This window comes from Crassostrea angulata, chromosome 7 (assembly GCF_025612915.1).
Source record: "Crassostrea angulata isolate pt1a10 chromosome 7, ASM2561291v2, whole genome shotgun sequence".
Classification (NCBI taxonomy): domain Eukaryota; kingdom Metazoa; phylum Mollusca; class Bivalvia; order Ostreida; family Ostreidae; genus Magallana; species Magallana angulata.
This window is the reverse complement of record NC_069117.1, coordinates 12,599,528-12,627,225: the sequence shown is the minus strand read 5'-3', so window position 1 is coordinate 12,627,225 and position 27,698 is coordinate 12,599,528. Positions and strand designations below refer to the sequence as shown.

The 27,698-nt window shown below is 32.7% G+C and overlaps 1 protein-coding gene and 1 long non-coding RNA gene across 2 annotated transcripts; both read left to right on the top strand.

Moving 5' to 3' along the window:
- Positions 1–209: 209 nt before the first annotated feature.
- Positions 210–27,444, top strand: LOC128191485 (galanin receptor type 1-like). Its single transcript, XM_052863584.1, has 3 exons — positions 210–547; positions 19,329–19,446; positions 25,601–27,444. Exons 1-3 carry the CDS (start codon positions 220–222, stop codon positions 26,448–26,450), a joined length of 1,296 nt encoding a protein of 431 aa, XP_052719544.1. The 5' UTR covers positions 210–219; the 3' UTR covers positions 26,451–27,444.
- Positions 9,337–10,487, top strand: LOC128191487 (uncharacterized). The gene is made up of 3 exons (XR_008244434.1): positions 9,337–9,669; positions 9,845–9,976; positions 10,390–10,487. It is a non-coding gene; the product is annotated as an uncharacterized LOC128191487 (long non-coding RNA).
- Positions 27,445–27,698: the final 254 nt, after the last annotated feature.

Genomic DNA, 27,698 nt, shown 5'->3' with positions numbered 1-27,698 from the left:
AAGATTTGAATTTGTTTGTCAACAAAAGAGACAGTTTCCGGCATGTGAATCAATTTTATAAAGAAAGAGGTAACTATTCATAAATCAATGTTGCCAGCTGAAAGAACACGCGACTTGCGCTTGTTGAAGTCTCATGTGATGACAGAAGTTAGAGATGTCGCAGCAAGAGCTCTCGGCAAAACCGATAACCAGTATAAAACCAACAGCATCTCTTGAGTGATGTCAGGGCTGCATGCGGGAATGAACCAGAATGCTTCTTTCTTTGGACACTTCAACTTATCTTTTGAACACTGGTCAACAATGAACACAGAAAAGAACATCATTGCGGAACGGGTGGTGCCAATCATTTTTATGGTGATATTTGTGACTGGAATTTTCGGAAATGCGCTCGTCGTGTACGTTTTTATACGGAACAAAGCGTTCCGCACTGTTACTAATATGTTTTTGCTCAATCTGGCGTTAGTGGATCTCGTGTACCTGTGTTTTTGTTGTCCTTTCACCACGGTAAAAATGCTGGTCATGTATTGGCCGTTTGGAAATGTTATGTGTAAGTAAAAATTATTTTTTCAATCTTTGTTAGCAATTTAACAGATAGCATTCTATATTTTCTTCAAGGCGATGGCGCAAAAAAATGCGGGCTTTTGATTACTTTGATTAAAAATCCAAATTAATTAATGTTTAAAAGATTGAAAATGATCTGTTGAGTTGTATGTTTTAGATTCTGTAATTGATGCATTATTAAATGTAAACTGCAGAAATCATTGATGAAGTTCGCTTTGGGGATACTGAAGCTTAAATAATATAACAGGGCAATCGCGCAAAATGCCAGAACGTTATTATTGAAACTTTTATGCTTTTAGAAGTGGCCAACTTCCTGTCTTTATCTTGATAATTTTCAACCGCTATGGACTAAATATCATCATGCAAGAAAATGATTACTTTATAATGGCATCCTTGCAATAATTTTAATTGAACAAGCATATCTCAAGCAATTTCAATCATATTTGCAATTTTTGTTTCGTGTAGGGAATTTTAAGAGACAGATTAATGTGAAGCTACATTTCCTATGTATGGGTTTTTAGTTTATACAGTCTGGCTTATTCTTCGTTTTTTAAGTTTCAATTTTTGTGTGAAAAATACCAATTTTAATCAAAATGCTATTTTTTTCAGATAAACAATATTCTTGGTATTATATTAAGATATTACTTAAATCTAATGTAATTAAATAAATGACATAATTATATTAGGAAAGTTTTCATGGGTTAAAGGGTGTAATCAATACATGTAATACATTACTTGGATTTTACATCATTTTGAACAAGAAAGTGTCAATCATTATCAATAACTTGTGTGTTACAATGCATTACGTGATCCAAAAATTACTTTGATTTGGCCGTGTTCTATAAAGAAATAATATGGAAATTTAAAGCAAATTCTCTTGCATGCAGCTTGTCCAGATAACCATTAGCCACTTTATATTCCATATTAGGAAGCATTAAAAAGATAATTTTAGAATCTATTTTGGAAAAGGAAAATTCAAATTTTACGATGCTGCGGGACAATGTGTCACGAAATTTACCTCATTACTTTTAATTTTGGATATTGGGGTATTTTGTCTTTCTTCCGTAAATCAGCCATAATTTAAACTTAAAATCGGACAAGATGATAATGGCATCATTATCGAGAAAAATCGCAAATGCCGATGATATGTTAGACCGAAATATAAATGATTAATACAAACGACCTAGTTTAAAGTCTTAATGACGAGTTTGAATATCGAATTAAGTTACTGGGTGGAAGAAAAAATGATTACCAGCGTACCACAGAACGGAGTTTTATACCGTCGCATTATATTGATCCTAGGCATGCATGTAGACTGTTTCAAACTTATAACTATCTGGTTTGATTTTCGGGCCAAACATATTATAAAATGAAATAAAGATATATTTTTGCACAAGTACTTTTTAATGTTAAAAAGGTAGAGTGCCTATAACGCAGAAGTTAAATTTCATTTTGAAATAATGTGGTAAATATGGATTTATAATAGATTTTGATTACTAAATGATTCACGTTTCTGTCTTTGTGCAAGGTTGTTTTACATGTGTTATTAAGTACTCTGTAATTTTATGATGATTCAAACAACCGAAAGATCGAGATCCTTATTCGCTTTCAGTAGGTGAATTGCAATTTTTGGAAGTGAATTTATCTAATAAATATACTATGCAGCCGCAATTCCTACAATTTCCTCTCCTCTCAAAGGCACGGCATATGGCCAAATTGTTTGAAAAAAGGAAAATGTTTACATTCATTTATACCTCTTCAATTAAATACCTGTCTCCATAAAAATAATTTTGCGACAATATGCTCAAACAAACATTGCTCAAAAACAAATATAAAAATTCCAAACGTGCAAAAGTATATTTCTATTCAAACAATGTTTATTAATGCTAAAGATAATCTTATGCAAAGTTTTTAACCATATTTATAAATTATGATTACATTACTTCAGTCGTACCATTCTTTTTTTCTATCTTGGTTTTCCAAGGGAAAAATAAAGCTTTTACTACGCACGTAAGTGCAGAAAGAACTTTTATAAGAGGAAAGCGGGAGCCTTGTTTTTGAAGTGGAGCATTATGATAGTTGGAATGTTGATTACTTGACAGTGGATTACAATAATCTAATTTATACACCCATTGATTCAAATATCCTAATCATTCCCTCGCTAGAACTTGAGAATAAGTTCCAAAAAAAAAAAAATTCATGAAGCATGTATCGTTGAGCTTAATCTTTGACTTAAAATTCTAGGTATGGATTATTCTTAATTTTCATATTTCATTAAACAGCCCGGCTTTATCGTAGCAAAGTTTTGTTTGGCGTGCCATCAAGAAAACGTTTTCTACACGGTCTAAATAAAAGCCACAAGGATGCAATTCTTCCGTCGCGACTTTGAACGGAAGTAAACAAGAATTTTATTTAAATTGCCACGCAGGCGACAACAGGTTGTAGATATTTCTGTGTTGCACAAAACATAACGATCAGTTCGAAGCACTGAAGTGTTAGAGATTTTTCAATTATATCCTGAAGACAAACCTCTATTGAATACAATTAAACAATTAACCGAAGTGTCGGCCCTTTGTTTTTACTCCAGTGTACATATCTCACCCTGTGAAAAATTATAAAATATATTTACAATTTCCGGAAATAAAAGTATTATCATTAATTGCATTCCAATCCTTTGACATCACTGTTCATAGTGAAAAAAAAATCTGATAAATGAACAGTTAATTATCAATTACCTTTCAGTTGTTTAATTGTAATATCATCAAATTATTGCTTCAGAGTCTTTGTCAGATAGAGGGAGAGAGGTCATTTTTTTTTAAAGCACACGTGTAGGAATAAGTCGGTTTATTGTATTTCGTTCTTCAAGCATTGAGTGGGAATACTGATTGCCCTACACAACATCGCAATGGGGTTATTTTAGTATATTGGGTTAATTTGCGTGGAGAGCATTTTTCTAATGGCACTTGTCTTGGTGCTGTATTGCTTCAGCTGGGCTCCTAAATATTGTTTGTAACTGAGCATATTTCCGATAACTGCAAAGCATTAGTATGTTCATGCCGAATACCCAGTTGTATTAGAGATCAAAGATGCGTGTGTCAGATGACAAGTTTGAAATCAAAGAATTCTAATCTTAACTAGAACACATCTTGTTCGTGATAGTTTGAAATTATTATTGCATAACCCCTTTCCCATTTGGCGATATTGGAGACATTGTTTTTTGAAGGGGATAATTGTATGCATATATAAACAAAAATCGTGTACGAAATATGATTTTATTGGTTGTAAATGATAAGTCATGTGGGTATTTGCCAAATTTAGATTACGCCCCTGTAACCTTATTTTTTGTTGTTTGAGTAACTGTATGTCATATACAATTGAGCATCATTAGCATCTGAATTCAGTTGTTACATCAACGTTTCAATGAAATCCCAGTTGCATTGTACATGAATCTACATGTATTTTGCACCACGTTGTATCAGTCTTTTATTAATCCACTAATAATATATTCATTTTTTCTCAAATGGAAAGACTATTTTTTTTAATCTCAATGCTTTTTTAAAAAATGATTTATTGGCCGTCTCACCTCCATTCAAATATTTATTTATGAAAACAATTTTGCCAAAAATATCAAACGGCATATTTTTGGATTGATTAATTGACATCATATATTTTATGAACCGTTCCGTTTCTTGTCGTAGCAATACTCCAAGAACATTTATACATGATAAAAATTATTAACATTTTCGACATTTCGAAAAATAAAAACAAAATTCATAAAAAAAAAAAAAAAAAAAAAAAAAAACCCTGACAAGTAATCTCTTAAAATGGGCACATTAAAAAATTTTAACAATAATTTTCTGTTCTTGTTCACGCTGATAATTTTACTGTGTAACCAATTATTTAAGAGGCCATAAATATTAAGTGTAAGAAGAGTAAAGTCTGTACTTTTGCGATCGTGACCTTCGGTTCAGATAAGTAAACGATTGATTTTCATGTAAGGTAAAAACAAAAGTACACCACATCGACAAAGTAAGGGACAAAGAATATGAAAAGATATCTATGGAGTCTTGGCAATTAATAGTCTGACACAGCAAGAACATATTGAGTATGTTAGTTTAAGGTGACAAAATTTCAAAGAACTGTCTCGTGCTATTAGATCTATAGAACATTCCTCACATCAGCATGACTGGAGGCTGTTAGTTCTTCAGATATTAGCCTGCATGTTTGATAATAATTAAACATCGGTAAAACATGTATGATGAATCTACAGATATGTTTAGTTCTTAGAAGTGACAGGAACTGGATCATGTCCACTTTTATTAAAAAAGTCTCTGACATGTACATATATATGCAGCTACATTTGTAGTCCTTGGTGAATTTTTATATCAACGCATTGTCATTACGTATCCAAAGTTTAAATACAACCCAATCAATAACGATTCAAGGTTAAACACATCACGAAAAATGAAGCGTGCATCAAAATTACTTCCATATTTTTAAAAAGAACAAGTTTTATTTAATGATTAGAATAAGGACGCTATTTTTCAAACATATTTATAGAGCAACACATGTACAATGCTGTTTGATGAACTAAGCACCAAGTAATTTTGTAAATTTGAAAAACGAACTTTATATCTATATTAATGGATCAATATGAGTTTGAAGAGAGCAAGCATTAGTGGGAAAAAAAGTATAATTCACAGATATGCGGGTCAATTTTTTCTTCGGTGATTGCTTGAAATGGAATAAAGACGACTTAAATAAATACTTCACTAAATTATACGAGCAGCTGAATTGGGAATATAATCCCGATACAACCCATTCGCAATGGTATATTCGATTTAAAAAGTGTTTTTATCCCTCGCTTTCACAAAAAAGCGGAGGACATAAATGATTATGTCCTCTAGATATCCTTCTCTATGAGTATAACACATCCTTTTTAAACGAAATCGCAAATATATAAGGGTGTTAAATTCGGAAACTGTTTACGAAGTTGAAGAACGAAAGTAAATGCACCGGAAATCGGTTGTAAAAGGAACCGGCATGGACAATCATTTGGGATGCAGTTTCCGATTCAATCCGATTTGATCTGCCATAATGACACTTAAACCCGACAAAAATCCTGATTTCTTTTACACATAATACATAACTTTAAAGTAAGTATGTGGCGACGTTTTCTGGCCATTAAAAAGATGGGAATGGGGTCGTTGAATTGTAACAATTTTTTTTTCACAGATTTTATTGGTAAACTATTTAAATGCTGTCATCAATACTACAGTATATGACAAACGATAACAAATTTGAGAATCTTCTTTCTTCTTTTCGGATCAGCTTGACAGAGTGACATTTAGTCAAAAGAAGATAATACATGTATTTTTAAGGTAAAAAAAATCATAGGCCGAGGTCTTATAAATTCTTTTATTGCCTAGTACATAGTTTTTGGATGAAAAAGGTCTTTCAAATTTAGCTAAGGAATGATCCAATTGGCCTTACAGCTAAAATCGGAGACGTTAACGGTAATCTTTTTTCTTTCCCTATATCCATTTATATCTTTTTCATGTCTTAAAACATCTTTCTGGGGACCTAAACTCCTTAAATTGGATTGTTGTCCTCGGTAGTATATGTGTTTGTTTGCTGTTTGTTGTTCTTTACATTAAATACTGACGGATGGTCATGGGAGCGAGAAGGATGTTTATACGATGGTAAACTCAAGACCTCAAGGTCTAGATATTATAGATGAATTCTATATACATATGATAAAGTAATCTTCATTTTAGAATGATATAGAGCAAACCGACACAACATTAACACCCCCTCCTTGCACTAAAGAGTATATGGTTTATCATTTTCGAACAAGGCCGATAGAAAGAGATCATTCATTTAAATTGAAAAATAAAAATCGGGATGGGATACCCAGAGGAATTATAAAAGAAGTTTCTCTGATGAGTATCTGACGCTTGTTGAAATTAACGCTCTTTGTCACGTGTATTGATTAAAATGTGGTCGTTTATTTCTAGGCTTTCTATAAATAGCTAACAATGACTATGATGAATATCTATTATTTTTTGACACGTATTTCGCAGATCACTATCCGCAATTCGTTCTAGAAAAATCGTAGTTCACAATTCAAAATAATTCATATTTGGGGCCCGAAATTTTCAGGGTCATCTAGTAGTGGTTAATCACTACCATCGTGAAAACAAGGTGATGTGGTCATTTATAGTTTTAAGATATGGAGTCCCCCAAAAATGCACTATTCACTATAAAAAGATTTAAAACTCGAAACATTGAGGGCCCCTACCCTTGGCGCTGAAATTTTCAGGGTCATCTACTAGTTGTATGCCACTACCATTGTGAAAATATAAAGAAGTGGTCAACTCTAGTTTCTTTAGATTAGGGCCCAAACTTATAGAACACTATTCATTATAATGGGATTTCGCATATCGGGTTAGGAAACATCGAGGGTCCCTACCTTGGAGACTGAAATTTTTTGGGTCATCTTCTAGTAGTATACCACTACCACTGTGAAAATATGGTAATGTGGACTTCAGTTTTTTAGATTCGGGTCCAATTAATAAAGTATGGTGATGTGGATTTCTATTGTTTTTTTTAGAAAGCAGTTCACATTTGAATATTGTGATTTGTGTTTTATGATTTGGGCCCAAGTCTTAAAAACATTAAAAGTTTATAGAAGAATCTTAAAAACTAGAGATGACCACATTACCATAATTTCACAGTGGTAGTGGTATACCACTAGAAGATGACCCTGAAAATTTCAACGCCCAGTGTAGGGGCCCTCGATGTTTCCGAACCTGATGTTTAAAACCCTATTATAACGAATAGTGTTTTATGAGTGAGGCCCGAGTCTAAAAAAAAACTATAGAAAACCACGTCATAATTTCACAATAGTAGTGGTATATCACTAGTAGATGATCCTGAAAATTTCAACGTCTAGGGTAGGGGCCCTCGATGTTTCCGAACCCGATGTTTAAAATCTTCTTAATATAATGAAATTGTGCATTTTTGGGCTCCATGTCTCAATCAAAGTAATGAAGTAGTACTGAAAGGCGGGCTCTTTTGATGTGTCATTATGCATATTTTAGGTAAAAACTGACAATTAATCTCTTTCTCCCTCTCATGATTTTAATGTCGGAAATGCGCCAGAGAGCGACTGAATTGTTTTGTTAGCGGCTATAAATAAAAATATGTCTGTCTAATAGAAAAAAATCAACAGTTGCATTGAAAATTGAAACAAGCGTTATAAAATCAACCCCTTCTCCTCATTACTTCTATGTGCAGCCAAACACCAATGCTTTGAAAAGTAGTTCATGGAAATTCATGCGAATTGTATATGTCCCCAAAACGCACAGTCCTGTTTAAAACACACGTAAGTAATGAGAAAGGAAAAAAATTCAACGCTAAATGTATTTGCAAACTAATAAAAAAACCAACGATTTGACAAAACATGGCTGTCTTTGTAACTATTTGGTATAGCGGAAGCTTTTACTTTGACGCTGTTCGGTTTTTTGTTTACTTTTGAAGTTGTGCTATTTATAGTATCGTTGGCGATTTGTCTGCCTACAGCCAGGACTCTGCTTTTAGCAAAGCCCGGCTGAAAACTAGAGATGAGCACATTACTATATTTTCACGGTGGTAATGATTTTCCACTAGTAGATGACCCCCAAATATGAATACTAAATTTTGAAATGCAATCTGCGTTCTAGAACGCAGAATTTTAAATTGCAAATAGCGAACTGCGTTCCAAAAACCGATTGGCCTAGACAACTTCTGTTCAAGACCAGTGATTGAGAAAAAAACATCTTTCCTGTTTTGAAATATAAAATTAAAAACCCCTATGAACTCCAAGAATCCTTTCAAAGCCTTAAAAGATAGATGAGATGTGCAATGTTTATTATGGTGGCATAGATCTGCCACCACTTGTCAGATAGTTATGTCGATTTGTCAGATGATTTTGTCGACTTGTCAGATATTTATGTCAACTTGTCAGATCTTTATGTTGACTTGTCAGAAAATAACCATATTTATGGTGGCATAGATCTGCCACCACTTGTCAGATAATTATGTCGACTTGTCAGATCTTGATGTCGACTTGTCAGATAATTATGTTCACTTGTCAGTTCTTTAAGTCGACTTGTCACTTATTCACGTGGTTAAGAATTCAACACTTTAACCTTTCCACGACCGATTTGTGTCATCCATTTGAAATAATATTTTCTGACAAGTCGACATAAGGATCTGACAAGTCGACATAACCATCTTTTAAGTCGATATAATTATTTGACAAGTCGACATAACATCTGACCAGACAACATCATTATCTGACAAGTCGACTTACAATATGAATGATAGTTTTCTTTAAACTAATGGCCATATTAATTTTTCTGTTAGATAATTATGTTAACTTGTCAGATCTTTATGTCAACTTGACAGATAATTATGTAAACTTGTCAGATCTTTATGGTACTTGTCAGATGATTATGTAAACTTGTCAGATATTTATGTCGACTTATATGGTATTATGATGACAAGTAAATGGCAATAAGTCGCACTAACACGCTTTGACAACAAAATGTTGAGTTTCGATAGTCACTATGGTTATTTTCGGACAAGTCAACATAAAGATCTGAAAAGTTGACATAAATATCTGACAAGTCGACATTATGATATGAGAAGTTAACATAATTATCTGACAAGTGGTGGCAGATCTATGCCACCATACATATTGACTAGAAACTCAATATTTTGTTGTTAAGGTGGAAGGCTACATCGTCACAACATGTCTGACATCCGTTCGAAACGCCATTTTGTTCCGGATTGATAATATTTTGTCGTGGTACAAAATAGCTATACACCGTTAAATTGAACTCTTCTAACACGGGAGGTGATATAGGAATAAAGTCACAAAAACGCTTATAAGTATGTCAATTTTCTTCCTGTTTAAAGCTTTCAACTAACATTGATTATCAGCTGTTTTGTACGGAAAACGTGGAATTTAAATAATTTACTGTTTCACCGCTATTGGCAATACATTTTAGTCATGTCATCTGCAACAGACGATCATACATTTGTGACGGATTATCGATATAGGTAAGCAGATATCATATTTTCACTTAAACTATATATATGTACGATGAATATAAAACGAAAGTACCGTAAATACGATCTCTTGAATTGATCCCAATTTCCCAAATATAAAACATTTGCAGTAAACTACTTGCATTGAAACTTAGACATTAAACTAATGTTTTTTTGATTTAAATAGATAACGCTAGGACCATGTAGCAATAGCAGTGGAAGCCCATATTTGCAAGCCAGTTGAGGGAAGGACAGAATTCTGAAAAGGAGCATGTTTTTCATTTCCACACGTACATGTGTATCACTATGGACATCTAATGTATGTATAAATATGCGTATGGTTGTTGATTATAATTGCTATTGTATATAAAAAAGTAAAAGGCAATTTCACGACTAATATTTTGTTTTTAATAGGTAAATGCACACAATGCGTTCATCAAAAATATAACTTTTCATCTTCAAATATTATCATAAGCACTACACATCTTATATATACACATGTACATATTTAGCATAGACTTGTTCCTTTTTTTAATTTTTCTTCGTGAATTTTATTAATTAAAAAATGGTCCCAAGATATTTGAGACCATGTAAAATAAAGAAAGACAACTCTTAAACAGGATCTTTCATACCAAGATTTTTGCAATAATTCAGTATTTTCTTTAATTTTTCAATTTCATTCAATTTCTTTTTTTCATCCTATTAACCAATGAATATTGTTTATATTTTCAGATTTTTGTGGGATTTTGTCAAGCAGTTTGCCTTAAAGAATTTTTTAATATTTAAGTTTCATATTTATGAGGATTCCAATAAAAATCATACAAACTTCATTCATGATGATTTTGTCTTTTATTTCTATACTTACAGACCCTGAAACGTACTACTACACCAAAAAAGCGTGCGACTTTCGTGCGAGAAACGTTTCGTGTAAACCGTTTAGCGTTTCGTGTAAACCGTTTAGCGTTTCGTGTGAATCGTGAAGCGTTTCGTGTAAACCGTTTAGCGTTTCGGGCAAAGCGTGCAGCGTTTCGGGCAAAGCGTGTAAATCGTTTCGGGCAAAGCGTGCGAGAACCGTGTGAAACGTTTATCAGATTTCATTCGGAACTCTCTGAAAATTTAATTGTTTCAAAATAGCGCTCGTGTTAAACATTACTTTAAACTGATTGGCAAAACTCCTTTGAGATATTCTCGTGAAAAAAATCTATAAGAAATGAAATACTTATCTTTTTACAAAATTGAATTAATTTTTAACAAACAAAAGAAAAGTACGCGTATTGAAAGAAGACTAGTTACTGAGACTATTCGGCTGTGTACAACCAGTACACATACATGTGACCTCGGACATCGGGTAAGACCTGCACCTGGCTGAACCTGTCAATCAAACTCTGTGTATTCGTTTTCATTGGATGGTCACGCGTCTCTTTTTTTGTCAATAGCCAATAGAAATTTAATGACTTCAAGTTAGTCGGAATCAGTATTTGATGATGCACACAATTTCAATGATAGATTATTTAACATTAATTTGAACAAAATTAAATGTAAACATAGAAAGAAAATATACTGTTCATTTCTATGAAATGCGGGAAGTAAATTCTTTTGAATCCCGATTCAAAATATTTCTACAAGTTATTATTTTAATTATTTAAACACTGATAACGGAAAACAATAAGTAATTAACACACTGGAATTTTCCTAAAATGTACATATGCAATTAATTATTATGGGAATTTATATGCATGGTACTTAATTCAAATAGATTATGATATATATATTGTACGCTGTTATGCGGGGCGCTGGTTATGTATACGAATATTGAGACAAAAATCTAAATCATTTTTTATTTTTTGTTCTTTCCGAAATCCGAAATAGAAATGACAACTTTCTTTATTGTTTAATCCATTGATTTTTCGCTGTGATATTATGTACGGAACATTTATTTACGCGAATGATTCGACATAAACAGAATAAGTCGGTTGTTTGATAGCATTTTTCTAACTTATGTGACTAATTATATTTTACATAACTTTCAAAATTATCAATGTAAATAATTACAGGTTTATTTACAGTAAGTATTTTTACATCGTATTCTCTGAAACCAATAAAAATATTAATGTGAGAAGAAAAAACAAATCCCGCCGAATACTGAAAAACCAAATTATCAATGTAAATAATCACAGGTTTATTTACAGTTAGTATTTTAACATCGTATTCTCTGAAACCAATAAAAATATCAATGTGAGAAGAAAAAACAAATCCCGCCGAATACTGAAAAACCGATTTCAGTTTGTAATCATACGGATTTTTTTTTGGTATTGAATATTGTGTTACGGTAACTTTTTTCTCTGAAATTTTTATTATTTACGGCACTAATAAGAATCATGGATATTTCTTTTGAGCAATAAATATATTTATAGAAGTAATACATGTATTTTTGGCTAATTCTGTGAATAAATAATTTTTTGCTTTAAATATAAGTAACAAATTAAATTAATCCATCAATTCAATACTTATGTACATATATGTTTCTAATATCAATATTTCTATTAGTTCGTGTTTTCTTAAAATTAATTCTTACTAACAGAGTCAGGGTAAAAATCTGAGAGGACCCGAATCGATCAGGATAAAAGCGTGTCCAAAGCGTGTGAAAAGCGAGCAAATCGTTTCGTGCGAGAATCGTTTCGTGTAAACCGTTCAGCGTTTCGTGTAAATCGTTTAGCGTTTCGGGCAAAGCGTGCAGCGTTTCGTGTAAACCGTTCAGCGTTTCGTGTGAACCGTTTAGCGAGCGTGTAGCGAGCGTGCAGCGAGCGTGTGGTGTAGTAGTACGTTTCAGGGTCTGTAATGACATTTCACTTTCATAAGAAATCTAAAACAGAAATGTTTAAAAATTTGATAAATAAGGTGTTATCTGGAACCAGACTGATATTTTAAAAATTCTCTAGAAAACAGAGTATTGTATTTTGAAGTCTATTATTGGTGAATATTGTGCCTATTATTAGTAACAAATGCATGCAACAAAAATCTCCTACACTTATTTGGTGTAGAGATCCACCTTAAAGCGTGCTAGTGCCACTTACTGCCATTACATGTAACTTGTCATCATAATATCTGACAAGTCGACATAATTATCTGACAGAAAAAATAATATGGCCACTAGTTTAAAGAAATTTATCATTCATATTATAAGCCAAATAATGATGTTGACTTGTCAGATGTTATGTCGTCTTGTCAAAAAATTATGTCGACTTGTCAAATAACTGTGTCGACTTGTCAGATTATTATGTCGACTTGTCTAATAATTATGTCGACTTAAAAGATGCTATTGTCAACTTGTCAGATCCTTATGTCGACTTGTCAGAAAATATTATTTCAACTTGATGGCACAAATTGGGCGTGGAAAGGTTATAGTGTTAAATTTTTAAACACGTGGATAAGTAACAAGTCGACTTAAAGAACTGACAAGTCCACATAATTATCTGACAAGTTGACATCAAGATCTGACATGTCGACATAATTATCTGACAAGTGGTGGCAGATCTATGCCACCATAGTTTATAACATGATCCTATCTAAATGATTATCGGATGTATATACATCCAGTTCCTATAGTCTTCTCATGTATTTTAAGGAAAATAGACTACAACTCGCACATGAATACGGTTTATTATATATGTATCTTATTTGCATGTCTTATTTCAAGATCGGACTCCCAAGGAAAATTGAATAGCATTGATACACTGCAACTGAGTGCTAGATATTATATTTTATTTTAAAAGGCTTGTTAAAGCAAAAATACATGTACTCGGCATCAAACCATCAGGATTAAATGCCATTTATACAAAGCATTTATAAATGATACAGGAGAAGTCTGGATTTGAAAATTTTTCATTTCCCCAAAGTGTTTGTCATTGTAAGTACGTGTATGTGTTTTTGTAATTTTAGCCCTATACTTGGCTGTTGTATTACCCACAAGTATACAAATGCACGTGATTATAATAATTGTCCACTTCATTTGCGAATTTTTAGGCACCGTTGGTCGTTTTCAAATTAGAAATGTAAAAACAATTCAAAAAATTGACATTTTGCATTATTCAATAGAAAATGATTAACCAAGTAAAATGAAAATAAATTAGTAATCGCTGTCAAGTTTTTAGGATGTTAAAGCAGTATGAGCTGTATTATTTAGAATTTTATTTTTCTGCAAACACCTGCTGGTATGCTAAGTCTGCATGTAACTTAAACTTCTATGATAAATAAGACTTTAAAAAATCATTAATCTTTGTCAGAAGAAAGATTTCTCTTCTAAGGAATTATAGCAGGTCAATATTTGTACAGGACGACAATTCAAAATTTGCTTCAATTAAGGCTTCGTAATGGCTTTTCCACTAAAATAAGGCTTACAGAAATTAACAAACCATGATATTTTTTGTCATTTTAATAGTAAATAACATTTTCGTAAAAAATAAAATAGCATGAAAATTGCAGCTCATATTGCTTTAAAAAATTCAATCGATACAATAACCCTTCATGCAATGCCGCAAATGAAAGCAAGATTCATGCGAACGTCCTTGCGAATGATTGATTAGTGATCTACTTAATCAATTGTTCAACATTTAAGGGATGCGCGTTTTTTCAAAAGATGTCTTGTGTAAAGGTTGTCGTGGCTCAATGTTGGTCATGATCATGATCATGTAAATATATATATATATTAGTGGTCAACCTGTCGAACTGTACATATCCTATAAATTATTCATTATTTCGACAACATTAAGTATCCCCTTAGCACTGAACTGCATAACGACAGCAGTGGTGCCTGGAACTCTTCAATCAAGGAAATTGTTGAATAAATGATGTTAAAAGTGCTTCCTGTATGGAGTTGCAACTTAAAGCCTGTTCATTTGTTAATATGTTAAAATGTTTTACTTTAGTAAGGTCATTACAGATTTAGTACAATTATTGGTCGAAATGAATAGATCTACAAAATAGTGGAAGAGTAGTAAAGAAGTACAAAATCTATGAACAGGACAGATATTACAGTGTACATCCATCAAATTAAGTAGATGTGTCTGAAATATATGTGTATTCTTTCATGTACTCGATTTGATGTATACTAGTAACAGAGCACAGATAGACTTTTTAACAAAGCATACTATGGAGTCTACTATACACTAGTAAATATCGTCCTTATCATAGACAAAATGTCAATAACCAAAAAACATTTCATAGTTTTATTGTCAAAAGAAAATTGTGCCTTGATTTGAATTGAAGAAAAAAATTACAAGAGGCCTACTGGCCCTAAAGGTAACCTTCGTACCATGGCCCGTACATGAACACGTAAGTGGGTCTCATGTAAGTATTTTCCGTGTCACATTGAAATTTAAACCATAATCCGTATCTCCTCTGACTGTCGCTTTCATTTGATGTTTGCAAACAACAATTCACAGAAAGGGAGGGGCAGGTGTTGAAGAAATCTCGGATTATCTTTACCCGAGCTCCACTGGCCAAAATTTGTTAATTCCGGGGAATTTAAAATTTTGTGCATTACAAATGCATTACTAAAATGCATAACTAATGAATTTTACAATTAAGTAGAGGGCTTTAAGAACATCATAACCATGCATTTAGTTTATTTCCTCCTGTTTTGGACGTTAAATGCTTGTTTACCACACTACGCCATTTGCGTCATTGTTGAAATGTATAAGACTATGCGTTACAAATTTAATCTAGTGTTATCACAGACAAAGACACTACAAAATATATATCTGTAAGTAATGTGTCCTGTATTTTTCTTTTGTCTAGTAGGCGGTATACATTTAGTTCTACATAAATATTGTTTTGACTTACATTCGCATTACTACTTCACCTGAGTCTCTCAGGTGCCCTTTTGCCATTTGGTCTTCGTTCATCGTCCGTAAGCAGTTTTAAATTTTTAACGTCATTTGAAATATCTCCAAGATATGAGAAATCTAAATTGTTAAATTTATGACCATACCACCCTAAAAGCCCTATCTGCATGGGCGGGGCCAAATATGCTAAATCTTATTTTCTGCTCCCACACATGTGGAAAAGCTAAATGCATACATGTAGTTATGATGTTCATAAAACCCCCAAAATTGTGAAATTTATGGCCCCTTGGTCAGGTGTCCAGGCCCTAGCAGAAGCTCTCTGCCTAAATGATCAAATTAATGGCCCCTGGGTCGGGGGTTCAGGCTCTAAGGCAGGGCCAATATGGTCAAATGGTAAAAAATGTAAATCTTCTTTACATTTACAGTAGCGAGCGATAAACTGAATGATGTCCAAGAAGCCCTCTACCTAAATTGTGAGAATTATGGCTCCTAGATAAGGGGTTAAGGCCCTCGTTCGGGACCAATATGGCCAGTATTCTAGTGGTTGAAGTGATTTTAATTTTAGAAAGTCTTCTTTTTATTCAGATATTCAGTGTATAAAGACCACATTTTGTACCTACTTAATGAAATAGATATCAAATAAAAAATTATTCTCCACCAACGGAATTTTCAAATTTTTGATTATGGTCCAATTAGTTACACTTTGAATTTTGCATTGAAGTCTATGGGCAAGGTACGTTTTATTAAGATATTGTAAAAAGTAACTTAAAATTCCTAAAACTGTCTTGGTTAATACATGCATAAACTTTCTCTTTATTAGAAAATTAAACAAAATGAATCATTTACCGCAGATATTTTGACGAAATTAAAATTTCCTTTTTTTCATCAAGGGGGATAACTCTTTAAAAAATTGAAGGTGCAGAATGACCTTTTGTGTTTTTGGATTTGATTCACCCCCCCCCCCCCGCCCGACCAAAATTATTACCTCAAATTATAGTAAATGATGATTCCTTATTCAGTATAAAGGCATCATTCTTTGGATTTAATAAGGTAAAGAGTATTGGCTGGGCGTGATCAAATCTATCTACCTTCGTGCTTTATTAAATTTGATCACGCCCCGACAAAATCGCCCAATGATGTTATATATATATATATATATATATATATATATATATATATATATATATATATATATATATATATATATATATATATATATATATATATATATATATGTGTGTGTAAGCGCTCAATGATACACCATTTATCATGGAGGAAAAACGTCATTCTTTGCATGTCTTTCGGCTTATGAATCAATTTCCGCATAAAAGATTTATAGCAGATTTCAATCATTTGTCGCAATATTCCATTAAGGGTATTATTTACTCAAACTGTTTGTTGACGTTCATGCCAAATGAAAGTGATCAAAGATTATTTTATGCTGTTCCTATCCCAATCATTTAAAAATAGTTCTCAATAAGGGGTCATAGTTTGTTTGAAAATTCAATAGTAGTTAGAAAAACTAGAAAAAAGGCAGAAACATTTCCATTTTCTTGGTCCATCAATAGACACATATTATATATTTTTTTTACTCTAACAATACAAATTTCTTGCTTTGATACTATTGAATAAATACATCATTGATTAACAAAATTAATATAGATCCAAGGCTGATAATGAGGCAACAGAAATGCCTAATTCTGGAACAATTTATAGCTTATGACAGACAATTTAAGTCTTAATACATCTGCACGCAATGCATTTATTGCAATTTATGCAAATATTCAGTTGATCGAAGTAATAATGAAAAATGGTAACTAGCTTTTCAATCTCTTAAAAGAATTCAAATAATAGAATCTAAACATGCATTAAAATATCTATCTAGAATTGCAAGAATATTCTGAATATACGTTTTATCTTAAAAATCGATTTAATTAAAGTCATATAAAGGTCAAGATCTAATAAATGAAAGGTGCCTACAGGTTTATTAAATTCAAGATATAAATTCTTTTGATGATGCTTCATAACAATATCTTTGTTTCATAGGGTTTACCGGGGCTTAAATTTGTGGTAAACACAATGAAAAATCATGTTTTTATGAAATATAAAGTATAAAAGTAACAAATTTCAGAATTTTGTCCATTTTTGACTTATGAAATATATCTAGAATGCCTAGAGTCTCCCAAAAAAACGACATTAAACGAGCTCTTGACCTCCTTTTTAAAATGATGTCAAATTGAATATAGGTAACGGGATTATTTTTCCCGTGATAAAATATAGAATGTCGAAATATTGTTTTATTTTCTATATAATTCCTTTTAAGCACGATGAATTTACGTATATAATAAGTAGAAATAATTGATATCTGAGGCCTCATATCGATGCCATAGATGTCTATGATGAAGTCCCGGGGCTGTAAAACTTCGACATCCTCACCTCTGATTTCAGTCTCACTTTTACAAAAGACATGTATAGTGCAAAAGTGAGAATGAGATAACAAACGAGCTCGTCTAACTTTTATGGCCCTTGGATCAGATATGATTAACATAACATGGCATTTCCAAATGTTAACATTCATCAACTAACAGCAAATGAATTCTCATTAGTGCAAGACTTTGTAGATTTAATTTGAAAGTGTAAACATTTACAGAATAAATATGTTCGTACGTTACCTTATTTACTTACCTGACCTATTGCTCTCAATATCATACGTCATACATCACATGTAATTTGTAGCCGTTTGAACAATTTTACGTTTTCTTATACAATAAACCAGTTCATTCTTGATAATAGTTGGTATATAGGGGTATAAACATATTTTTTATTCTGAAATTTCTTACAATTTATAAAAAAAAAACTTGTCTTTGGCATATTTGTAAATAATATAATCTTTAAGAGTGTTTTTTCTTCTGATTTCATGTCACTGTTAATATGAGCATGTCAAGAAATCCTCTTCAACGACTGTAAATTTCATGACCAGGCCCCGGGGCCATAAAACTTAGACGAGCTCACTTTTGATCTCAGTCTCACTTTTCCACTATATGTTCCTTTTGTAAAAGTGAGACTTAGATCAAAAGTAAGCTCGTCTAAGTTTTATGGCCCCAGGGCCAGGTCTATGCGAAATACTATAGTTGTGTTCATTATGTATTTACGTGTATAATTTAAAACTTTGCTGCTTCTACCGAAAGTTTAGCAGCCAACAAGAATAACCAAAGAAGTCTCATAAAAGTTGTGAATTTCATTGCCCCATGGTCATGGATTCTTTTGTTTTTACTAGGCTCTGTTGGTTTTAAAATCTTATTTCCTAAATCTGAATATTCTTCCCGAAATATGATTGCATTGTTAGAATTGTAGACTTCTTCCCCAAAATTGTTTTAAAGTCTTTGCTTTTGGACCAAGAGTTCCAGGATAAGGGCAGACTTCCATAAATCTTGCGGTAATAATACATGTAATATGTGAAAATCTTCTTAACTCATGTACACATAGCATGCAAACTAAGTTAATAGTGTCGAAATAACTACCATTCTGCATCTTTAGGGGTGTTGTCTCTCAGGTTCTCCAGTTTATCAATACATTTACCTTAAATCTGCTGCATGCTTGTATGCAATGTGGGGTACAGCAAATCATTACATATACTGTATTTTGTAAAACATAAAATTAAAGGATGGTTTCCTCATAGACGTAGTCGAGAGATGATGCCTTTAATAAACGTGGTCTATTTTCTCTCAATTACGTGGTATATCAAATTTTGCAGAACTACTATAATTATTTCCCTAGATGAAAATGAAAATGCTACGTTGACTTAAAAAAGGGATGATTATATTGCAGGTAAAATGGTACAGTACCTGATGGTCGTTTTTATGTCTGTGAACGTTATGACGTTAACAGCTATAGGATTCGATCGCTATTTCGTCATCGTGCATCCAAAACGAGCACGTTCGTACAGGTAAGTTCCATTATTTTGGTAAATGATAATAATAGCAATCTTACAAAATTATAGTCATCAAATTTGCACTCATTCGTCCTTTTAACATAGAAAAAAGTCATCAATTAATGAACAGTTTTTATTCTTTCGAGACCATTGCAACAATAATAATTAGTCTTTATCTCTAAAAAAAAAAACACGAATTTTTGTTGCTTGTTTATTAATAATAATCGATGTTTCATAGTATGTAACTGAACTGATTTTGTAAAATGAATAATTTGAGACTCTTATATTAAAAATTGCAGTTTGGTCCTAGACATTATATACAATCTACGATTACCGATCTTGCAATTGCTACATACATGTATATTAACTATTAGCTTAATCTTGGTATTAAAGCAAAGTTTTCACAATTCAAAAGATATTGCAGTTGTCTCCGTTAATATAAATCATTTCTAAAGTTCAGATAACCTCATCAGTTTTGTATATGCTTAAAGTTCTAACTATCTTACTCCCAATATTCACCACTAAACGAATGCGAATTGTTTCTTGTAATAGACAGCTTTACAGATAAATGAATTCGTAAATAATAAAGGACAGTCTAATAACCAAACATTTTTGATAAAGTTAAAAGTCAATATCATATTTGATTATTAGTCAAACAAATCATAGCACTAGAACTGCACGTAGCTTTTCGAGAAAATTCGGGTTGACATGCCGTATGGATTACCGTCAACAATGGCAGGAATTTCTGTGGCTATCCCTTTGATCCTGGTGAGGCCGTTTCAGCAGTGACCAGGTGACTAAACATTTTTACCCCTTGATATATTGCAAGCGAAGTTGGAAAACGGATTTGTAAATCTATTTAACCGTATCATAAGCTCTGTATAATCGAAAGCCTAATTCAGAAAAGAGTGTTAAGCAGGCACGTAGCATTCGGGGGGGGGGGGGGGCAGGGGGGGGCCTGCCCCCCCCCCCACTTTTTCTCGCACCGAACAATTTTCTTAAATTTACATAGTAAAAATTGAAGTATCATGGAGTTGCCCCCCCCCCCACTTTTTTTGGGAGTATGTAAAAAATTGGAACAGAGATGAGAGAAATCGAAGTTAAAGTTATAGATACGCCAGGCATCCCCCCCCCCCCCCATTAGGATTTTGAAGATTTTGAGAAACTGTCTTTTCCCTCTTTTTTTTTTTTTTTTTTTTTCAAAATCGATGCTACGTGCCTGTTAAGAACCCAACTACTGCAAATATGTAGCTCTTTGGGAAAATCTGACATACTCTTGAGCTGCATTTCCTTACATACAAACAAATTACGGCGCATAAAAACTTGCACTTGTTTTGGACCTTAAAGTTTTAAATTTCGAACCCATTCTGTGAAATACCTATTACCAAGACTTTTTCTCGAACATTTCATTACATTATTTGAAACAACTTCATCTATCTAGGGAATATATAATATTCACTTACAAATCGATAGTTGCCATTTTTACATGTTTAAAAAACAATACTACTTCTCTTAACGTGGTTAGTGAAGTTGTCTAAAAATAGTTCAGAGACAACTTTAGTGACAACATCTATTAGTACAATATCTTATTTGGTATGTAATGTACAAAACGTTTTGGGGGAAAAATGTTATTAGGTCTTAAACAAGCGCAGGGTTTTAAGCGTTGTAAACTGTAGGACAGGAAACGTACTTGGCTCGAAAGAGAATTTATGCCACGAGATGTGAATAGCCTGCAAACGTTGCCCGAGTAGTTCCTGTAATTTCATAAATCAGTCTTTGGATAGACATGTTGCGATGCTCGTGTACAATTCTCTTTTGTCGCAGTAGTCTTTTCATTATTATTATCTATTTATTTTCTACGCTGTGTCTCAACGAACTACACTACTTCTATTTCTATATAGAATCTTCTTGATTTCAATTTGTTCTTAAATCATGTGACCTAATGATATAGAAACTGATTGTTTATATTTGATATTATGCTTATGTTTCAATTAGTTTAAAAATCAATTGTACTGGAATTTTCAACAGACTCGACAAATTATAAGATTCATTGGTATCAGATTACATAGAGATTACTAATGATGTTTTCACAAATACTGTTGGATCGGTTGTCATTTCTTGTGAATACTACGTAAACCTTTTATCCTGTTGTCACTGTGATGAATGCAAGCCTCCAGTGCCACACGTACGTAGAGTATTGGAATCTCAAATACAGTGAGAACCTCTTCCCAGTAATTTCTTTCACGACAGGAGAGTTAGACATTGATAGATGAAAAACAGCAGAAAACTGATCAACGAAAGCACTACCACAGGCAGTTTGCGATCCTATTTATATGAAGAACTTTGGTTTTGTAATGTAAATAATTACAATGTCTAAGGAAATGCTATTGCAGTTTTACTGCAACAAGTCAAACAAAGACCACAGCATACAGGATAGGTGGTAAAATAGGATTTAATATGTTTTCTTATGACAGCGGCATGCAACCTAGAGGAGAAGAAATTCAACATTGGGAGCCACAAGGACTCATATGATATGGGCCTAAAATGGTCCCCTATAATGAACATCATAATTTTACTTAAATTCTTTGTTTTCTTTGTACAGATATATATGTGATGTTTTTACATAATGTTCATTTTGATTCAACTGCCCCCAGTTTAGAAGTATGACATCGGAAAGACAACCTTTTCCCGCCAGTTTTGCATTTTAAGCATAAAAAAGCTGTTTATAAGCAGTTTTTCTTTCAGAAAACATAGAGCGCACGCTTGAACAAACAAAATATTTTAATCAGACATGTATCTACTATAATCTAGCCAAGGCGAATAAGTGACAAAAAAATTCCTTGTTCAGGCATGCGCTCTATATTTCTCATTTATTAAAAGATAAGAAAAATGTCAATTTTTGACTGATCAAGTGGAAGTCTATACGGGTTAAAATCATGATCTTTGTAAAGCGTAAATGTTAATAAATAAATGTTTCCTGTAATTATAAGACATGATTAGGGAAAATTTCTATTAATGCGCATGAAAAGAAAACGTTTCCCAAGCTACAGTGTAGCAAATATTAGAGACCCCCCCCCCCCCCCCCCCACCCTAAAAAAAACCGATAAAAACAAACCAACAGAGTCGATATCAAACATTTTGTTGATTTGTTGAGCAATTAAATAAAATAAAATAACTACAAAATTGGTTTTAAAATCTGTAAAGCAGTTTTAAAGAGATCCACTGACAAACTGTTTCTATTGAACATTCAATATAGGCCAAACTTCTTATTTCAAAAGGGACATTGTCATGAAATTAATTGTAATCGAATTTCCCGTAAAAATGCTTATCTGCAAATTACGTCCTAATTGGCAACACAAGTTCATAAAATTTTGTCCAGTTGAATATGAGAAGTTGCGCTGGCAAAATAAAAGTAGTGAAACTATTTAAAGGAGATGAATTTTGTGTCATTATTGTTTGACAGTCTCAAAATCCTGGTTCAGTGGTTTTATTTGTTACGATTTATGTGGAAATGTCATATAAATGTTTACCAGCTGTTTTAACCAGTTGTTTCTAGCAAATTTAAAAAACAGTAATAAGCATGAATTTATCAATAATGAAGTTACAAGACTTGAACTAAGTTGCAGTAACTGGTTTGCTGGCAAGCCGATCCCTACTATTTTAAACAAATACCAAATACATCAAAGGGATTGTTCACAGTAATATATTAAGGACAACGACGCTCTCGCAAACTTTCAATAATTTTTTTTGCTAATGAATAGAAGTTTGTTTTAAGTGTTATCAACTAATCATTTTATTTATTAGCGCATCAAACAAATTTTAGACACTTGTAAATGTTAGACTAGGTCTCAATTGAATTAAATTTTTAATATAATTATTACAATGACAAAGCGTTGTAGCAACCTCTAATGATACACCGTCCACTAATGATACAATGTTGCATAAGTGGTCAAGATGTTGACCACTAATGATATAATTTTATCATTAACGAACAACCTAACCGTCTGCTAATGATATAATTTCAGATTAATATCATTAGCGGTCAAAAATCGTAACCTCTAATGATATGAAACAAAATGTGAAATAAGTACTACCTTGACCACTAATGATACACATTTGCACACATTTTCAATTGCATTAGTGCAACCTTTAATGATATAATATGATATAATATAGTTAAATAACATATAATCAAATTTTAAAATCGTACTTGAGTATACCTTGGCTCTATACTTACAAAGGTAAAATATCAAGGAAAAAATGACGATATTTACATTTGCAAACAAAATCTACTTAAGTGACGTCATAGATGGACAGGTCAAGGACAATGTTGACTTATGTTGAGTCTAATAGTTTAGACAACCTCTGCATAATGTTGGGGAAAAAAATGATTTTGATACGATACTACATAAGAATTGGTTAAAATGGGGGGGGGGGGACTATGATCACATATATATAGTCCTTTATTGTAATATACACCATTCTGACATTTTACCGTTTTAATTGAAATAAAATAGTCGCATACAGACATAATACATACAATTTTTGACTTCGTCTGTAAACTTCAAAATCCAAATTGATCATCATTAAACTAAAAGTTGTGCTATTTTTAGTGGAAGAAAATTTGAAGAAAAGCAATATGAAAAAAACATTCTAAAACTTTTAGCGGGATTTCATTAACATAAAAAGGTCCAACATTGATAAGACTATTTGCTATTGTGGTCTGTAGTAAAATTGAATCGCGAATCTGTTGTTAGGTTGAATATGTGGGTTTGCTAATTATAGATTAGAACAACAAAGAATATCAATTAATGTTGGTTAAATAAAACTACTTAAACAATAGTGATCATGTCGGTGTCACAAAAAATATTGACCCGGGTTGAAAATTGACCCGGATTTGATAAAATTATATCATTAGTGGTCAACATCCTGTCATTAGTGGACGGTATATCATTAAAGGTTGCTACATACCACGTTTTCAGTCTAATGAAAAATCAAATGATTGAAGTCGGAAAAATCAACATTTGAAATGTCAAATCACCCAAGTCGGCAAATATAGCGGACAATATGAAAGAGTTAAAGTTTTGAAACTGAAACTTTTAAGTATATACGTGTACAGTTAAATTGGAAGAGCAAGTTACACTTCTGTTCAAAGACAATTCAAAACTCTGATGTCGCATTCAGTTTTCAACAGGGTCATTTTTTAATGTGTCGATGTCATAAGAGGTTTGAATAATATTTTTCAAGCTGTTAAAAAATGACCCCGGGTATTTATTTCATGACTTTTGGTCTCAAATTTCAACGTTGAAAAAATGCAACCAGTTCAAAAACCTGTAGTTGGTCAATTTTCAACCTGTGAGGTCATCAGAGATTAGAAAAAAACTTTTTTAAGCCGTTGAAAAATGACCAAGGGTATAAATTTCACGACTTTTGTTCTCAGTTTTCAACGTTAGAAAAGCTCCCCCCCCCCAATCAATAATGTAACCCGGGCCAATATTCTTTGTTAACCGACATGATCACTATTGTTTAAGTAGTTTTAATATATTATATTATTATATCATATTATATCATTAAAGGTTGCACTAATGCAATTGAAAATGTGTGCAAATGTATATCATTAGGGGTCAAGGTAGTACTTATTTCACATTTTGTTTCATATTATTAGAGGTTACGATTTTGACTGCTAATGATATAAATCTGAAATTATATCATTAGCGGACGGTTAGGTTGTTCGTTAATGATAAAATTATATCATTAGTGGTCAACATCCTGACCATTTAGATAGTAAAAACTACCAGTGTCAAAATTAACTGATCAATCATGTTCTGAATGAAACCTTTTATTTTAAGAAAATTTTCTGTTTTTTTTATTTTTGGTAACATTGCAATTCATTGTATATGTTTTTTGTTTGTTTGTTTTTTTGTTTTTTTTGGGGGGGGGGGGGTTACTCTTCTCAAGTCATTCGGCTGACCGTTAGGACTTCGTTTACCTCAATTCACCATTAAAACATTCTATGTAGCAAAATGCAGTTATGAATCACCGGAGATCAGAAACAAAGTAAATATTTCGATATACATATTATAAACGTGGAAATTACTCGCAAGTAGTTGGCATTTAAACACATTTTTTTTTGGATTTGCATTTAACGATATTTTTGTATTTCTTTCAGGACTTCCCAGAATACCAGCTACATTATAATGGCATTGTGGGTATTTTCTTTTCTTGTATTCTCACCGGTCCTCCTAGTAGTCCGTGAACTAAAGGCATTTCGCCCAATCTGTGTCGAAGAAATGGAAGACGACGAGCGCAAAGCTTATTCTGCTTGCATGTTTATCTTCTTTTATCTCATTCCTCAGACATTAGTTGGATTTTGTTACATACAAATTGCTCAAAAGTTGCGCGCTCATCTAAGGCGTGGAGCTCGTCTCAACCAGGCGGCATTAGTTACGCTGAAAACACGCGGGAAAATCGTCAAAATGACGTTTGTTGTTACATTAGCATTTGCCGTATGCTGGTTACCTCTTCACGTGGCGGCAATTATGAATTCTCTCAACGTTCCAGCTACATCTTTCTCTTATCATCTTCAAATTTTTGCGCCGTGTTTTGCTTATGTCACAGTCTCGTTGAATCCAGCTATTTATTGTTTTATGAGTAAAACATTCAGAAAATTTCTTCGCGCTGCGTTTACGTGTCGAACGGTGACCTTAAACGCCGCTATGTTGGGTGAGGATGCTGAATTGATTCCAAATAACCAAGATGTAAGCCAGAGTAGTAAGCAATGGGAACTCCGGAGCATCGCTAACAACCATGAAAAGGTTATCAACGGGAATGGATCTGCGGAATGTGCTATAACCATCCGAACGGAAAGTTCATCAGTGCCCGAAATTTCCGACTGCCCGATACATACTCAAACCGAGGACTCCACATTATTGGATAATCTTGTCGATAAAGAATGCCAAACGGAAAAGACTTGTATTTCAAAGGCAACGAATAACATTCAGAGTATTGAGATAATATAATTTTCTGCAACCATGCTTCAGTTCTACTGAAGCTGTCACACGTAGAAAGGTTTCATCACGTACTCTAAGTGTTATTTGATGGTGCTCAATGAAACATTCAATCCATTACTGACATATAAGCTTTGGACTACAAATGTGAACAACGATAAATTAAAGGAAACCGGGAACAGTGAATTAATTATGTTGTGAAGTAAAATCCTTCCTACCTAATGTCGATATAGTTATAGATTCCGAAATAAAATACAAAAAAGGAACACTTTATTTGATTGTGACTTTATCTCAAAGTTACTCTACAGATCAAGGATTAATCAATAAGTGTTATGACTTCATTGCCGATTTGCATTTAGCACTTTTCATCATTGATTGAAATAGCAAACTGAGATAATAGTATACCATTTTAAATATTATAATAATTAATCAAAAATACCTCTGTATATGTAGAAGTTTTTGCGTTGTTGCATTCTATGTCTCAATTTTCTTGGGGACCAATCACACACGGCCCTTAGCTGAATATGAAACAGTCTTTCATCTTATACACATACAGATACTTCCACTGAATTACACCTTAACGAATTTTCAGTAATAGCAATTAACGAAAATTGATATAAAGAAGATGATTGTGTCCAAGAGAGATATTTTGATTGACACTTTATTAATGCTTGTTTCATTCTTCCGGAGTATTTCCATATAATTATATTAGATCTTCTCTGTAACTGTCTGTTTCATTATACCCCTTAATATTAGATTCCATCTGCGCTAAGAAACTCATAGAGTTTCAAAAAGGATGCACAATGATCTTGAACGAAATTTCAAAAGGCAGTAGTTAAGGTTAAAGTATAGTTTTCGAAAATGTTTTTCATAGTAATATTGATTGTATATAATATATATTTTGATTAAACATGCATTTTAATTTGAAGTTATAACAGTCCTGTGTGATCGCTGCGTATGGTGATCTAGAATGAACTATTATTCTTCCATCTTACAGACACAGGCAAGTGGCAGGCCGATTTTTTAAATAAAAAATTCTGAAAGTCAAGGGAAACCATTTTTTGCTATCAGGGGTCAGATAATGAATCTGCATAACCTCCACTGATTTTCAAATAATGATTAAATGTAGCTATGTAACATCGAGAAACCGCATATGAATACAAGATTGTCTCATGGATTTCATGATTAACATTACATAATCTATGATTAATGAGAAGATGGAGACATAATGTCATTAAGATTAATATCAACCTCTTGAAA

Bases quoted from the DNA above. Each gene is read 5' to 3' on its own strand.
- LOC128191485 (XM_052863584.1), top strand. From the start codon at position 220: ATGTCAGGGCTGCATGCGGGAATGAACCAGAATGCTTCTTTCTTTGGA. The intron at 548-19,328 runs GTAAGTAAAAAT...ATTATATTGCAG, and splicing joins GCCGTTTGGAAATGTTATGT to GTAAAATGGTACAGTACCTG. The intron at 19,447-25,600 runs GTAAGTTCCATT...TATTTCTTTCAG, and splicing joins AAACGAGCACGTTCGTACAG to GACTTCCCAGAATACCAGCT.